The sequence below is a fragment of the Dasypus novemcinctus genome, chromosome 5 (assembly GCF_030445035.2).
Source record: "Dasypus novemcinctus isolate mDasNov1 chromosome 5, mDasNov1.1.hap2, whole genome shotgun sequence".
NCBI lineage: Eukaryota > Metazoa > Chordata > Mammalia > Cingulata > Dasypodidae > Dasypus > Dasypus novemcinctus.
Genome location: NC_080677.1, coordinates 33,961,746 through 33,978,968, shown reverse-complemented (window position 1 = coordinate 33,978,968; position 17,223 = coordinate 33,961,746). Strand labels below are relative to the sequence as shown.

At 40.8% G+C, this 17,223-nt stretch overlaps 1 protein-coding gene across 1 annotated transcript; it reads right to left on the bottom strand.

Moving 5' to 3' along the window:
• Positions 1-13,435: 13,435 nt before the first annotated feature.
• On the bottom strand, positions 13,436-16,977 carry NPVF (neuropeptide VF precursor). Its single transcript, XM_004447560.1, has 3 exons — positions 16,840-16,977; positions 14,949-15,355; positions 13,436-13,487 (listed from the first exon to the last, which is right to left on the bottom strand). The coding sequence occupies exons 1-3, from the start codon at positions 16,975-16,977 to the stop codon at positions 13,436-13,438; spliced, it is 597 nt and encodes a 198-aa protein (XP_004447617.1).
• Positions 16,978-17,223: the final 246 nt, after the last annotated feature.

Genomic DNA, 17,223 nt, shown 5'->3' with positions numbered 1-17,223 from the left:
AAGTATCTTTTGAAGATGTTCATTTTAGTTAAGTTGTGGCCCAATTGAAGCAGGACAGGCCTTAATCTTATTACTGGAGTCATTATAGAAAAGACCACAGGAAGAAAGTCACCAGGCAGGAGCACAAGCTGGAAGTCAACCGAACCCAGAAGAGAAGGGAAAGGACATTGCCATGTGACAGAAGCCATGGGTCAAAGGACCTGGCAGCCAGCCCCAGAACACTACAGTGTTTGGGGAGAATGCATTGCCTTGCTGAAGCCTTGAGTTTGGACTTCTAGCCTCAAGGCTGTAGGTCAATTGATTCCCAGTGTTTAAACTGACCCATTGCTTGGTATTTAACACCTGGGAAACATAGACACACTTAAAGGAAGGGTATGAGGAAATAGGTTCATACATTTTTTCAAAGGATTATAAATTTATGTAGTATCAGTGAAGGACAATTTACCAATATCTACCAAAGTTATGAATGTATTGCATTTTGCCATAGTTATTCCTCTTACAGGCATTTTTTTCCTACACAGTACTCAATCACACACGAGAGATTATTTATTGCAGCAACGCATGTAATAGGAAAAGATTTAGTATAATCTAAATGTCCACCAAATAAATTGCTACATCCATGCACTGGAATGCCATGCAGCCATTAAAAAGAATCATGATACTTTTTATGTACTGACTTGAACAATTTCCTAGATATGTCTTTATGAGTAAAAAAAAAAAAACAACAAGGGACAGAACAGTTGTAAGGTAGGTTACCATTTGTGTAGCAAATTAAAAAATGCACATTTACACAGTTTCTCATATATGCACAGAATATTTCTGGAAATAGGACGAAGTCCTGGCCACATTAGTTGCTTGTGGGAAATTGGAGGCCAATGGAGTAATGGAGATGTTTCCCTTTTCCATTTTGTGCCTTTCGAATTTTGAACCATATTACCAATTTTTGCAGATTGGGTTTTTGGAAGTAGGTGCTGAGATGGCGTTTGGGAATACAAGGTAGTTATTGAAGATCAACATCAGTGGAAATAAGGGGAAGGAAGCAGGATTGGGCAGAGAGAGAGGTTCATCTGAGCTGCAGACCAAACCTTGGCCCACTCTCTGGGGGGATCTGGAACACATAGGGCCTGCTAGAGCAGTCCCAGTTCAAGGCCTTTGTGCCCTTGCCCCCATCTGCTATCGATGGTGCTGACCTAGGAATGTAATTTCTGTGGGCCAAGTAGCTCTCTGCAACTGAGGCAATCCTTAAAAGAGCTGAGAATACAGGCAACAAATGCTACTCTGAAGGGAGAGCTAGGTAGTAAGTCCTAACAATGACATAACTTTTCCTATCCCCATACTTTGTTGAGAATTTGGATGGTTATAAAGGCTATAAAATTCCAACCAGTGTAGAAGTAGGAAAAGTCATTTTCAGATGAATAAGTCTTTAAAAAAATTGACCTACTAGGTTCTTTGGTCTTGGAACTAGTATTCAAATATAGTTTTAAATAGATACAAGTAACATAATTTTTTTTTTAAAGAAATTTGGAGCCAAATGAAATCCTAAGCAGGTTGAAAGTAGTTGCTTTTGGGGAATAGAAATTGGGGGTGGATGAAGGTCGGGTTTGCGACTGTAATATTTCATCCAACTGGGATACTTTTGAGAGTGAAAGGGGGCCCTCATAATAATTACACCAGGATATAGGCAAAAAATTGTATCTGTCCTTGGAAAACTGGGAAGCTTAGTCATCCTGATTTTAAGCCTTGTAGAATTCTTTTACCTTTAAAAACTACTGGGAAGCAGATGTGGCTTAATTGATAGAGCATATGGGAGGTCCAGGGTTCAAACCCAGGGCCTCCTGGCCCCTGTGGTGAGCTGGCCCACGTGTAGTGCTGCCACCTGCAAGGAGTGCCCTGCTATGTAGGGGTGTTCCCTGTGTAGGGGAGCCCCATGTGCAAGGAGTGCACCCCGCTTGAAAAGCACAGCCTGCCCAGGAGTGGCGCCACACACACACAGAGCTGACATAGCAAGATGACACAACAAAATGAGACACAGATTCCCAGTGCCACCGAAAATGCAAACGGACACAGAAGAACACACAGTGAATGGACACAAGAGAGCAGACAATGGGGGAAAGGGAGAGAAAAAAATAATTCTTTCATTAAAAAAACCTATTTTTTTTGTTAAAAATAAAATTTTAAAAGTAGAAGGCTATAGAAGTTAATCAGTGCAAAGCCATGCTCAGTGCAGAAATGCCATCTGTGATATTCTGATGTATAACTGTGCAGTCTGCTTGAACAAAAAAGTCTATGGCTCCTGTTAATCATATTTGTTACTGGGCAGCTATTGCTGATAGATGTTTCTTAAAATTTGCCAATAGGTAATAATCAGAAGACTTCCTCTTCTGTGATTAGTCCTGATTTTAGAAGTGCATTGCTTTCCAAAAGCAGTGCACCTCCTGCAATCCCCACACTCCAACTTTACTGTACCACTGCTCCGTGTTTATTAGTATTAGAGTAAACAGTGCCCAAAGACCTGGGGAGAACAGTTTTGCTTAGGGTAAGAAACAAGACTTCAGAAATGATTTAGTGTCTTGGGTAAGGTCATGCATAACCCTATAAGGTAAAAGCCTTCTCAGGTTTGATTGGCAAGTGAAAGACTCATACATCAGAGAAGTCACAGACTCACTGATGTATAACCCCTGGCTTCATATCTGCTCCATCCCTCCATCAGCCTGGTGCCATTGCCTTCTTGTTGTCCTAAATGTAGGACATGGCCAAGATTGAAAGAGGGAGAAGGTTGAGGGGGCAGTAGTTAAAATGTCACCCACCCGAACTGAAATCCAAATGGTTTTATTTATCATGACTCATTTTAATTAATGAGAGTGAAAAAGTGAAGAGGTTGTGTTTTCTAATCAAACAAAGTAATGCTTTAGCTATTGAAATGCAAATGGCTTAATTGGGAGGGGAAGAAAAGTTAATTAGGTCAAAAAGATAAGAGGAAAGGAAAAACATCTCTGACACTATCACAACTACCCATGGCTCGTGATAATAGAACGCCCAAGGAAAAATTAAGGTTCAGATGTCAATATTTTAGCATTTGATATCTTTGTGACTTCGGTGGTTAAAATTCAATTTTATAGTAATTACCACCTCTGAATTCCATTGCATATATTTTACATTAAAAAAAGTCTTGCTGATTCTCTTCAGGAACTGTTGCTTTGGTTTGTTTCTTTCTTTTTTTTTTTTAATGATTTTTTTTAAAAAAAGATTTATTTATTTATTTAATTTCCCCCCCTCCCCTGGTTGTCTGTTCTTGGTGTCTATTTGCTGCGTCTTGTTTCTTTGTCTGCTTTTTTTTGTTTGTTTGTTTCTTTGTCCGCTTCTGTTGTCGTCAGCGGCACAGGAAGTGTGGGTGGTGCCATTCCTGGGCAGGCTGCACTTTCTTTTCACGCTGGGCGGCTTTCCTCACGGGCGCACTCCTTGCGCGTGGGGCTCCCCCACGCGGGGGACACCCCTGTGTGGCAGGGCACTCCTTGCGCGCATCAGCACTGCGCATGGCCAGCTCCACACGGGTCAAGGAGGCCCGGGGTTTGAACCGCAGACCTCCCATATGGTAGGCGGACGCCCTAACCACTGGGCCAAAGTCCGTTTCCCTGGTTTGTTTCTTAAGTTCTTTGCCTTTCCTTGGCTATGTACTGATTCCCTGATGGTAATGTGTTCTTTAGCTCATAACTATTTTCAGGCTACTAAAAAGGATTTTCACTTTTGCCTTCTATAAACTGTTGAAATGAGGTGACTGTATTTTAGTTTATTTAGTTTATTTAGTTTATTTATGGTTGTTAACTGAGCCATGTTAATTGTACAGTATATTGTACAGAATAAAACAAGGTATTAAAATCTCTTGTCGTTTTTTGCGGTGGTGGTGGTGGTTGTTTTGGACTAGGAATTTAAAATTAGTTCTGTATGTGTGAAGCATTTTCTGCCCTCTAGTGGTGAAGAGTAACTTTGCAAGATTGGCTACATTTCAGTGCTTCAAATTACAAGGAAGAAGCTACATGATATTTTTTGTTGGTTCATTGCTATAGCTAATTTTTAATAGTATTGTTGAATATTTCAAAAAAGAAAACAGTAGTCCTAGGTTTTATTAATTACAATATACCAAAGCCTGCAATCTGCAAGAAGTGAAACCAATTTTGAGTTAATTTTCCTCCAGGATTAAAATATTACCTCTACATAGAAAGTATTAACTCAGACAGTTATCTGGTCATAATTTAATTCTCCTCCTGATCCTGATAGTGATTTTCTTGTTTGACTCTTTTCATATATTTAGTTCTTATATTTAGGAAGAAAGAGATGGGTGGTAATACTTCCCATTTTCCAATCTACACACAGGATTAAATGTATTACATTAGTGTTTTATTATGAGGGGGGAATGTCATAATATATTGTAAGAGCACCTATTGTTTATTAGTTATTTTTGGGCATTTATTTTGACTAATTATTGTTATTACTTATTCTTAGAAGTTAAGTGTAATGAGTGTTCTAAATTTTATTAAGTGCAATATAAAAGACCAGAGAAACAGATAAGAAGCAAAGCAGAAATAGGCTATCAGGAAGAATATGATGGAGCACCTGAAGTTCAAAGAAAGGTGCTTTAAAATGGCATATGAATGTTGACTATTCTTCATTTATCAGGAAAGTTAAACTAATCAAACTCATCTTCATTACTGTTCTGAAATAAATGTCTCCCCAAATCTGACTGCCAATGGACGCCTTTGCTCTCCCAGGTATTTTGAAAGAAGCAGTAGCTCTGACCCTAGGTGAATCCAACATGTAATGAGTTGGTGAGATGACAGAATAGTTCAAGGGGAAAAAAACAACAACACCCCCCTTTCAAAACAAGCTTAAAGGAAATATAGGACATTTAAAAACTGTCCTGGTGATAAAAGAGACATTTCTAAATAATATGAGTTTGTAAAAGTAGAGGCATCTCTAAAAAACATCAATGCTATTGTTTTCATAGGACTTTTGGGGGGGGCACAATAATGCCACATTTTGGGTGTGGTTACATAGGTATTGATGATTTGTGTGCAATTAGTGAATACTGCCAAGCTATGTAAAAAGACAAGTGAACTCTCCCTGATTTTTGAATATTTCTAGAAAATTTAATAAAACATGCAACATCTAATAAATGTATCAGGAATTTAGGGTAACTTAAAAAAATAATTTTAAATAAACACTGACTATTTGTTCCTCACTATTGAGGGACAAATATTCACCAGGTAGTATTTTTCTAACTCAAGCTCGATTCTAAGAAGCAAAGTGATTATTTTCACAGAGCTTTTAGTACCAAACACAAAACTGGGGGAGAGGGAGGGAAAGGCTCCCAATACCTGAATATGCCTACAGTTTAGGCCAGTGGGCCATGGCATTCTTATTTATGATTTATTTAATTCATTTACTGCTTTTCCCATTTCATGAATAATATCTGTAACAGACCGCAAATAGCCCAGGGAGTGGAAGGTCAATCTAGGTAGGAGTTTACCTGCTAAACACCTTTCTTCTCTGCTCCACTGCCAGTGATTGCATTTTTTGTGGCTGTTTCAACTGGTTCAGCTTCTCCCACCGAAGCAGAAACTGATAGGTAGATTTTTTCATCAGCAGTACCACTTTGACTGCCACAGGAAAGAAAGATCATTTGTTGCTCTTTTCAAGTGTTAAATGAAAGTGGCCCACTTTTTGTTCTGGGAGACTTTTCAAGAGTCACTCATCACTGATAAGATAATCGCCTACTAAGGTGAGGCTGGACAGACATGTCTAGTTGTCCACTCGATATCTGTGCTCTCTTCCTCCACAGGAATAGCTGGAGGTGAGCGATGTGTCCAATGAAAAACTACATTTCCCAGCCTCACTTGCAGTTTGGGGTGGCCAGTGACAAGAAAGAGGAAGATGTTGGGTGGTCACCTTTAAAGACGCCCTTTTGTAAAAGAATACTCCCTGACCTTGCTCTTTGATTTTGCTGCCTGGAAGGGATGTAACGGCCGGGTGGGAGCCTTGTACTAAGGATGAGGGGAGCAGAAAGCCAGAAGGAGTCTGGTCTCTGAGCAGTATGGAATCCCCACATCAGCCCAGACTGCTTGCTGCCTTCCAGTCTTTTTTCTTTTTAATTAACAGAATGTTTTTTAGAGTAGTTTTTGGTTTACAGAAAAATTGGCCAGGAAGTACAGAGTTCCCATATACACCTCCACATGCAGAATTCTCTTGTTATAAATGTGCATTTGTTACAATTTATGAATCAATATTGATACATTATTATTGATTTAAGTCCAGTAGTTTGCATTAGTGTGTTATATAGTTGTTTTTTAAAAAGATTTATTTATTTATTTATGTCTCTCCCCTCCCCCCCCACCGTTGTCTGTTCTCTGTGTCTATTTGCTGAGTGTTCTTCTTTGTCCTCTTCTGTTGTTGTCAGCGGCACAGAAATCTGTGTTTCTTTTTGTTGCGTCATTTTGTTGCGTCAGCTCTCTGTGTGGGTGGCACCATTCCTGGGCAGCCTGCACTTTCTTTCACACTGGGCAGCTCTCCTTGAAGGGTGCACTCCTTGTTCGTGGGGCTCCCCTACGTGGGGACACCCCTGCATGGCAGGGTACTCCTTGCGCATGGGCCAGCTCCACACAGGTCAAGGAGGCCCAGGGTTTGAACCGCGGACCTCCCATGTGGTAGACGGACGCCCTAACCACTGGGCCAAGTCCGCTTCGCTGTTATATAGTTTTATGGGTTTTAACAAATGCATAATGTCATGCATCTGCCATTAGAGTATAATACAGAATATTTCACTGCCCTAACAGTGCCCTGGGTGCACTGTTCATCCTTCTTCCCTACCCTGAATCCCTTTTTTTGCTTCCAGACATTTTTTATTTGAGAAAAAAAGTAAACCCCTCACTTAGTTGAACGATATCATTAGATTTTCTGTTTTTTTTGCAGCCTGATCCATAATTACCCTGGGCCTCAAAGGATTTTGATTGGTAGAAAATGGGCCTTTCAGATGAAGGAATTAACAAGAGCAAAGGCACACAAGTGTGAATGTGCAGGTTTCCAGGAAATAACATGTGGTTTTGTATGTTCTTGAACTAATATACATTAAAAAGGAAGAGTCATCGAGTAAATGGACACCAGTGCCCTCACCTTTCCTGCCGATTTCATTTAGTCAGCTATAGTTAGGTGAACACCGAGCTTTCACTTTTCTCAGGGGAGAATTTATCCCAGAGTCAGTGCATTTCATTTTCCTTCTTGTACTTCTCAAGGTCATTGTCACAGTATGATGTATGAAATGTGGCCCTGCAATCACATGGAAGTCGCTTTCCATGACAATTGCTGCCTTTGTGGTCATGCGTGTCGAATCACCAGCGTCCTCCCTGAGCCCTCCACTCTGCTCACCTTCCCAGGCTGGGGCAGAGGTGAGGACTAACCCAAGTTAAATTTCCTTGGGAAAGGGACATGTTGGAAGAGAGGAGGAGGGGTAGAGAATGGACTGATTGTGTTGATGTGCCTGGAAAGGCACACTGAGCAGAAGAACCTGATTGCTCTCTCACTTTCAATTTATGCTACCGTAAGGTGCTATTTGCAGGAAGGTTGGGCTAAGTCATTTAAACAGCAATCAGAAACAATATTCATTGAAAACTTTATAAATGGAATCAGATATGAACTTAAAATAATTCTAGAAACAAAACTCTTTTATTGCAGTGATTCTTAAACTTTAAGGGATCACAGGCCTCTCTGAGAATTTGCTCAAGAACTATAACTCTATCCCCAGAAAAATGCACATGTAAGTGTGATGATTCAGAGAAAAGGTCATTTTTAACAGGTGAGAAAATTCCTTGTAAGGAGAGAGCCATCTTCGTTGCAAAGGATCTCAAAAGTGAAGATTTAACCAAAACTAATAAAACTAAATCTGATAGATATGAAATCCCAAAACCAGATAACCATTTGCAGACTTTTCAAGGACGTGATTAGAAACTGGTTCTACTCTTCTTCAATTCCTTCACCCATGTGGAGACTAAAAGGATAGGATTTGTGGTTGTGGAGTGAGCTCTTTGGAGAGGGTTGTTCCCTTGCCATGACAACTCCCTATCTGTGTCCAGGTGTCAGAGTTACTGTGCTCCTTATTGTTTCACAAGAAGGACCTTCTGTGTGATGACGAAATGTGTTCCATGTGGCTGAGAGAAACAGAGGACTGGTATCCGACTTTAGGCCAAAAATGCTAAAGAGGCCCAGGGTAGCAGGATAGAGGGATTTTGTCAGAATCAGCTCTCATGATCAAGCCAGGCACGACTGTAGGAGAGAGAGAGATTTGCTGGAGTTATTTCAAGCCCTACTCAAGAGGTTCCCCAGGAGAGAAACAGGCATGTATGGAGTGGGAGTCTATGTCCTAGGACTGGAGGGCCACTCAGGAGGCAGGGGATTTGCAGGGTGAAGCCCCAGCAACCATCAGCATAACCATCTGCCAGGTCCTGAGAGTGAATCCATCAGCCTGGTGAGAACTGTCCTATCTCCTTGATCCCCCAATCCCATCCCAGTGGAGTCCAAAGAGGCAGCTAGAGAATAGGGAAGCAAGTGGGCCTGGAAGAGACAGCAGAGATGAACATGGACCATACTCCTGTCCTTGAATCACAGGCCTCATGATGGGAAGAGTGGAGAATGAATGAATGAATGAATGAATGAATGAATGAATGCAGGTTATAATGTTGATACAACAGAAATGAGACTGTATGTTCTTTCGACTTAGAGAGGCCAAAGGGCTGACGATTTCTTAAGAGCAGCAGCAAAGTTCATGGGATGTGGCCAAGTTTCCACTCAGGGGCAGGGGCAGGGGCAGGGGAAGATTTCTGCACATCTCTTTCACCATCCTATAAATTTTAAATGGGCAGGGGGACTTGAAAATAAATTTGCATTTTGATCACCTCTCTTGAGTCGTGCAGTTATACTTTACACCCACTGTAGGATGGAAGCAGATCTCCAATGCCCAAGGGACAGGTGGCCCTCAGGTTTCAGGTAGAAAATGGAAGCTACTCTGGTTGAATGAACATGAGGAGGAATTGAGTGTTGAAAGTCCATGTGGTGGAGCCAGCAGGACTGAGTTTGGACGGGAGGAGCAGAGCTGGCTAAATCACTTTGCAGGGCCTGGGGTAAAATGAAAAGGCGGGGCCCCTTGTTCAAAATCATTAAGTATTTTAAGATGGCGACACTTTCTGAGTGTGGGGTCCTGTGGGACTGCAGAGGGTGTGTGTTTTGATCAGGTCAGAAGAGTAGGGGACCCTACAACTACTCTAGTTAGAGTGGGAAGAAGAGGCAAACTGGGAGTTTTTGAGTGAAATGCTGTGCAATGTGACCCTCCTCCCCTCCTTCCCCCCCCCCCCCCCAATCTTCAGCAAAATCACAAACTTTCCATATTCTTATGGGAATGGATTTATTGTAGAAGCTGGTGAAGGGGCTGGCAAGGGACTAAAACAGAGTAAGCCCAAGTAGATAAGGGACAATGGACACCTGCTTATTCATCTAACAGTTTCCATAAATTTTGGGAGCTCTAGGGAAAGAATCCATGTTCCATGACTAGAAATTTCCCCATCAAGTACTATCAAAGGACCAATGGCCTTTTATTTGTTTATTATTATAGCAGAATGTTACGTGATACCTGCCTCCCTTGCTTAGAATTGGCCCCTGGGGACCAAGCCCAGAGATAAAGAGGACCTAAATGAAAACCATGAGGAAGTTTGGGGGGCAGGAAGGGCAGACACCCCTTCAGGGTTTACCAAGAGGTGGCAGAGCCACACGATCCCCTGCCTCAGTCTGAGCCCCTCCCAGCCATGCCATTGTGAGAGTTTAGCCCGGAAGGGGACTGCTGCAAATTAAGAGGGTTTCCTAGCAAGTCATTCAGAGTGGGGTGACTACCTGAAAGGGAAACTAGCGTTTCCCATCCACGCTGGCTATTTGTTTAGGCAGTGGACTTACTGATCTTCCCTTCCCCTTCCTAAGCTAGGACAAAGAGTCACTGACAGATGAGGGCCAGGAGCGGTCAGCGAAGGGGCAGCCGGAAGTCCCGCCCTTGACATGACAAGGTTGTCAGCATTGACTGTGGGTCAAGAGGACCCTGAGAAGGTAGGCAGCCTGAACCTTTCTTTCTGGCAATAAGAGGCTATGGGGTTAGATGTGTGCAAGGAGTGCCCTGCCATGCAGGGGTGTCCCCCCGTGTAGGGGAGCCCCACGCGCAAGGAGTACACCCGTAAGGAGAGCTGCCCAGCGCGAAAGAAAGTGCAGCCTGCCCAGGAATGGTGCCGCACACACGGAGAGCTGACACAACAAGATGATGCAACAAAAAGAAACACAGATTCCTGTGCTGCTGACAACTACAGAAGCAGACAAAGAAGACGATGCAGCAAATTGACACAGAGAACAGACAAACGGCGGGGGTGGGGGGCATAAATAAATAAATAAATCTTAAAAAAAAGAAGAGGCTATTGGGGGGAAGCAGACTTGGCCCAGTGGTTAGGGCGTACGTCTACCATATGGGAGGTCCGCAGTTTAAACCCCCGGCCTCCTTGACCCATGTGGAGCTGACCCGTGCACAGTGCTGACGGGCGCAAGGAGTGCCCTGCCACACAGGGGTGTCCCCCGCGTAGGGGAGCCCCACGCGCAAGGAGTGCGCCCCGTAAGGAGAGCTGCCCTGCGTGAAAAAAAAGCGCAGCCTGCCCAAGAATGGCGCCACACACACACGGAGAGCTGACACAACAAGATGACGCAACAAAAAAAAACACAGATTCCCATGCTGCTGACAACAACAGAAGTGGACAAAAAGAACACGCAGCAAATGGACACAGAGAAGAGACAACTGGGGAAGGTGGGGGAAGAGGAGAGAAATAAATAAAAATAAATCTTAAAAAAAAAAGAGAGAGGCTATGGGCATATTAACGCATTACTTTCCCCCTGGTGTAGGACATGATTTTGGGGATGAAACTCCCTGGCACCAAGGGATTATTTCCAAGAGCCAATTAATGATGCATTAGAAGAAGATCTTGACCAAAAGGGGGAAATATTAAATATAAATGAGTTTTTATGGCTAAGAGATTTCAAAGTGAGTTGGGAGGTCATTCCAGAAGTTACACTTATGTATGTCTCAGCAGGATCTCACTGACTGACACAGTAAACCATACCTCAAATTGCAGGGATCCTGAGGGCTCTAGAGAACTATAAACAGGGCAGACAAGCTCAGAAATTCAGCATCCTTCCTGTCAGTGGGCCTTACTCTGCAATTTATGCTCCGTGGTGTAACAGTTAGACTCATTTCCCTCTGCTTGGCTCTTCTGTCCCTTTTATTTGAACCTATAATTAGTACTACACTTGTTAATTATATGTCCCAGAGACTTAAGTATTTGGTCTGCTCATATGCCAGTTGAGCCCTAAATTTCAGCAAGTTGGAACACTATCTGTCCAGTTTGTTGGATTTACCCAGGACAACTAACAAAAGAATGATGATGGAAAATGCTCATTCCAATAAAACAGTATATACAACTGCAATGAAGACGGTCCATCCATCTGCCCCATGGGATCTAAGCTCCCTCTCAATCAGAAGCAGAGTGCCCATCACCCAAAATTCTTAAGATTGGGGAATGAACAATAGACTAAAGTAGATATTATGATTACAGTATTGTTTTATTATAGACATTATTATTCTAGCAATGGAAGAATTTGTATCATTGATATAAAGGCAGTGGTCTTCATATCTGAGGGGAGGAAGAGGGAAGAATAGGTGTAACATGGGGGCATTTTGGGGACATTGGAATGTTTGGCATGCCGTTACAATGACGTTTACGGGCCATTATACGTTTTGTTAAAACCTATAAAATTGTGTGGGGCAAAGTATAAACTATAATGTAAACTATAGTTCATGGTTAGGCACAGTGCTTTGATATCTATCTATCAGTAGTAACAAATGAACCACACTAATGAAAGATGCTGTTATTGTGGGAAAGTGTGGGAGGGTGAGGGTGTGAGGTATATGGGAATCCCCTATATTTTTGATGTAACTTTTATGTAATCTAAAGCTTCTTAAAAAAAAAAAAAGAAAAAAAAAAGGCTATGGGGATACAGATGGGGGTAGTTGGAAGAGCTAAGTCTCACCCAGGTCCACTGGGAATGGTGGAGGTACCTATAGGGTTTCTGAATAACTCACCTGTAGAAGCAGCAACATTATATACAGAGGATTAGGTAGTGATTCCAGATTCCCCCTCTCCATCCCCTCCTTGCCCAACCACAGCCCTGGAGGAGATGGGAAGGGAGATGTTTTCCCAGAGGCCTACCACTCCACCTCTGCGGTGAGGAAGGGGAGGAGGAGAGGAAGAGCAGAGCTGGCCCCTGCCCATTTCAGGGCCCCCCAACTACCAGCCCAGCCAGCCAAGGGGAGGGAAACTGTATTGGATATGAGGTTGGCCACTTCCACTGGCTGTGACTGAGTTTTTTAATATCAAAAATTGACCAAGGAAGTTATGGAATCTGCCCAGGGTATCATTAAGGGATCTCAACCCAGCAGGGGAAGGAGACGAAACACAGCACAGCTGGGGGCAGGATGGGAGAAAAAATAGACATTCCTATTTGTATCCTGTGGGAGTTGAGGCTGTTCAATAAACCAGCTATATCTGATTAAGGACTTCATATTCTTATGGCTAAAGTCGAATCATTGTGCACTTATGTTATGATGTGCTGTGCTTATAAACTGTTAGTTTAAGAGTGACTGGTTAACTTTCTACGAATCAACAATTTTAATATTAAATGAGGAGAAAAGAGACACACCAAAAGACAAACTTCCAAATATAAATAAAAGAGATGATCAAGGGAAAGTAATAGCTACTATTTTATCTCTCTAAATCTAAGATTTTTCTTTATTTTGCAATTTTAGACAGAAGTCAAGTTTTAAACTTCATTCTATCAATGGAAAAAATGGGTGCATAACCATGTGTTAATAAGTGATTTGTTATCCTTGTGCACTTATTTGTCAACCATATCATTCTGTTAAATTGGTTACTTTTCATCATGATATTGGTCAGGCTACTTTTCCACATCTATTTAATTTTTTCACATAGGCAATTGTGTCCATTATTTTTGCACTGAATAGTTGTGCAGTTTCAGTGTCTCTTTCCCTCTCTCTCACAAGCGGTTTCTTATGTATTTGCAATGTTCTTTTTATTTAGAAAAAACTATTTTGGAATTACATTACAATTATTCTTTAAATCATTTTTAAAATAACTTTTAAGATATTAGTTGTACTGACAAGGAAAAAAAATTCTGTAACTAATACACCAAATGAGGGCAATAACTCTCTCTTTGCTGCTATCTTCACCACAGAGCTGTTTGCAGATTGTAGGCTGTAGCTTTACATCTTCTTCAGGCATAGACTCCAGATTTCTTATTTTTCTTGTTTTAGTTCTGCATCATCTATCTGCCTGAGTCCCAGTCTCCTAAAATGTAAGCAGTACAAAATATTCCCATCAGTCAGAACAATAGCATGTGAGAGCACATAGAAATCCAGGCAAGGGTCCTAATAGCCTAATTATACTTGAGTTGAATTATGTTGTTCTTGAAATGACTGAGATTTAGGTGGAGTCCTGAAGTTGTAATGACTGCTGCAACTCAAAAATTTACTGTTGACTGATCTCTCTCCCTCACAGCCACCCCACTCCCAACATCTACCTAGTTTCCAAATTCTACCTCTATCTCAGGACCTCAGCAGAAACTTCAGTGTTTCTCTTTCCCTGGTGAATAATGCCCAAAGTCCTTGTCCTTGCCCTTTTGCCCTCCCTCTCTCTTCTACCAGCCTTTCCTCTCCTCTTCTCACACCCTTTGCTCTCACTCCAGTGTTCTTGGCTCATCTTGCTTTGTGCCTTTGTTTGAACTCTTCTCTTTTCTCTTTCCTCCCTGCAGTCTCTGTTCAAAATAGAGCCACCCTTCAAAGCCCACTTCACACAGCATCCCCAGTTTCCCACATGCAGAAACAACCTCGTTTTTACTGAATCTCCATGGGACTTTATCAGTGCCTCTCTTAAAGTCATTTCATTCATTCTACCACACATGGATTGTCTACTATGTTCCAGGCACAGTTCTAGGCACAGAGGATATGGCAGTGAACACAAACTGTGGGATGAATAGGACCGAATTTCTAGTAGAGGGGATGGACACTAAATATACGGTATGTTAGGTGGGGATAAATACTATGGAGAGAAATAAAGCAGTAAAGGGAGAGCTGATGTAGTTCCAGGAGGTCTTATTGATAAGGTGACACAGCTTGCCACCTTACTTCCTCTAGGTCTTAACTAAACCATTGTGTTCTATTTTGTATCAAAATGTCATTTTACTTGTACTCTTTACTAGAAAGTAATAGGTAGCTTAGTAATTCTTTGGAATCTCTTATGGAATCTCTTACTATGAGTTGTACATAGTACAATTAATCAATACAAAGAGTTATTATATCAGGATAGATTTGTAAAACGAAATGCAGAAGGAGAACAACTTGGTTAAAATTGGGGGAAAAAACCCTTCCGAGTTTGAGACCTGGCTGATTGAGACTGGAGCCTGTGGCTTCTCTCTCATATGGGACCTCCAATGTTGCAAGGTCAAATGCCAGACAATATGTCAGAGGTTTAAATTCCCAGCCCTGTCTTTGCATGGACTCACCATGTGTGACTCTAGAGTAATGAGATTAATGCCCATGTGTGGGTTGGGCATTACTTTCTATCTATAACCACGTTTGTGGTTGGCTTTCCACATTCCTCAACGTACAGCTATATATTCCCCTTGGTCTTTGTCTTTCTCTAAGAAACATGTTTTTAGAAATTCACTTTGAAAGGAGGTAACATATCTTAGGTTTCCAGATCAGCTGTATATAACTGCCCATGCATTTTGGCATGTTTTCAGGTATTTACCTTGGGTGCTTTTGGTCAGGATTCTGAATTTCATGGGACTGGTAGGTCATGGAGTGAAGTAACTCATTGGCAGAAGGTGAATTTGTGGATCGTTGGAGCAAATCCTTCAGTGTCTTAGTGACACTTTTGGCTGAGGTCATTCTCCCAAACCTTTGGGGAAGATTAGGAACACAACTGGAGATGCTCCCTTCCATATTTCTTCCAAATCTTAGTGGTAACTTAGCCATTGACCCGGTGCTCCTTTCTTCTTCCATGGCCCTCCCAAATCTCAGTGGCAAATTGGCTGCTGAGTGTGGCATCTTGTTGATGGTGGGTGTGCTCATCTTAATGACGGTTTTTGGTCCCCAATCTTTTAGTTCTTCAAAATTGAGGCTTCGTTCCTTTTCCTCACTGGGATCTCCTCTAGGCTATAAATAGAAATGATCACTAAAATACTTCCTTATTTTTCAAAGCAATGGTTTTCAGCCCCAAATTAACTTAAATTCAGAATTTAATCTGCAGAACTGTTAAGGCTATAAACAAAGTTTGTGTTCTCATGTGTGGAATTTTTTAATAAATAATTTGTATTAACCTTCTCAAAGCAATCTAGTTTCTCTGTCCCTAGGCTACTGTAAGACAACTATAAAATATTAATAAAATATATATAGTGAATATAGCAGTGTGTTAAAGCAGCAGGAACATAATGAAGTGTTGAAATAAGGCAAATTTTTATTTTATTGCAGTTACTCTCTTTCAGTTTTTTTGATTCATGTTGCTTTGAAATATTTTATATATCTTTACATACTCCCTCTCCATGTCTCTTATTTCCCCCCTCTTTAGATAGGCTGAAGTGGTATATGCATGGAAACAGATGCTAGCCAGGTTTGGGGCTACATTTGTGGGCAGCCCCGTTGAATTTTCTTTTGCCCTCTCACACTCTGATTTCTACTCTAAAAGCATTTTTCAAGAAACTAATTGTATTGTTCTTAGACTATAAATTACATCTTCAGTAAAGAACCCATTGGTTTATGGGTTCTGCACCAACTCCATAGGAACTACTTAAAATACAGTGAACATTTAATTAGATTTGGTTTTACCAGTTAAGTTTGTTCTTATAAAGACTTTTTTTAGAAGAAGGCACCAGGGCTTGAACCCAAGACCTTGTACATGGGAGGCAGGTGATCAACCACTGGGCTACATCTGCTCCCCCAAAAGATTTTTAAATGATTGGTTTTTTAATGTAAAGGTAAACATACTAATTTCAGCAAATATGGAAAATATAGAAAAGCATAAAGAAGAAAAAAAAATAATGTGTAGTGCCTTCATCTAGGGATAAGCATTTTACTTAGATAAAGATTTATTACAAACTTACTAGCTTGTAATTGCTAAGTGGAAAATATAACTGTCATATATATAATTTTAAACAAATGTATTTTTTAAAAGTATTCTTTTTATTTCAATTGCAATTAGCAATTTTTTTTTTAAGGAGGTACTGGGGATTGAACTTAGGACCTTGTGCATGGGAAGCAGGCGGTCAACCACTTGAGCTTATCCACTCCCCTGTCATATATTTTTGTTTTTAAAAACAATTCATGTCCAGCTGAAATATATCCAGAAGATCTAATTTCATTAACTGTTTATTGCAACTCTGTACTTCTGAGTCAATTGAAAATGATGCATGCACCTTAGGCTAGCTAGGTATCTCTGTATATCCTATCTACTTAAATTGTTATTAGAATGTTGTTGTGCTAAACAGTAAATGTCACAAGAACACATTGTCATAGCAAGGCTGAATTTTGACAAAAAACAAAGCACAAACGAACTTATTCTTTACATTTTACAAATTCATTAGACTCAGTACACATATTAGGTAGTTAATGTTAGTCACATTAGGTAGATTTTTAAAACTTACCTCAGAATACTTATCGTAAGTTTCTTTATCGTGAAGATTGGACATCATTAATTCATTTGCACAAAAGATGTTTGATGTTAAAAAGCCTGAAGTGGCTAACATCAGTAAAAAGAATCGCTTTGATGAAATAATTTCCATTTTACTGAGAAACTAAAATTAAGATTATATTGGTGCTCAGTGTCTACAGTAAGGGAAGTCATGGTCTTTTTATACTGTGTAAAAACTAAGGAATGTCTCCTTTACACTGAAATCAAGTCCACATGTTTTAAGTACTAATATTAATTAGAGTGTATATCTAAAATGTGCATGTAAGGAATGTTGTGTAATTTATTCTGGGAAGACTGTGATGTTTCTGTTTGCTAATACATTAACTTATTATGAATG

Excerpts from the sequence above, each read along its gene's own strand:
- NPVF (XM_004447560.1), bottom strand. The coding sequence starts at position 16,977 with ATGGAAATTATTTCATCAAAGCGATTCTTTTTACTGATGTTAGCCACT. Across the intron at positions 15,356-16,839 it reads CTTACGATAAGTATTCTGAG|CCTAGAGGAGATCCCAGTGA; the intron begins GTAAGTTTTAAA and ends TTCTATTTATAG. Across the intron at positions 13,488-14,948 it reads CCTGACCAAAAGCACCCAAG|GAGACTGGGACTCAGGCAGA; the intron begins GTAAATACCTGA and ends CTTACATTTTAG.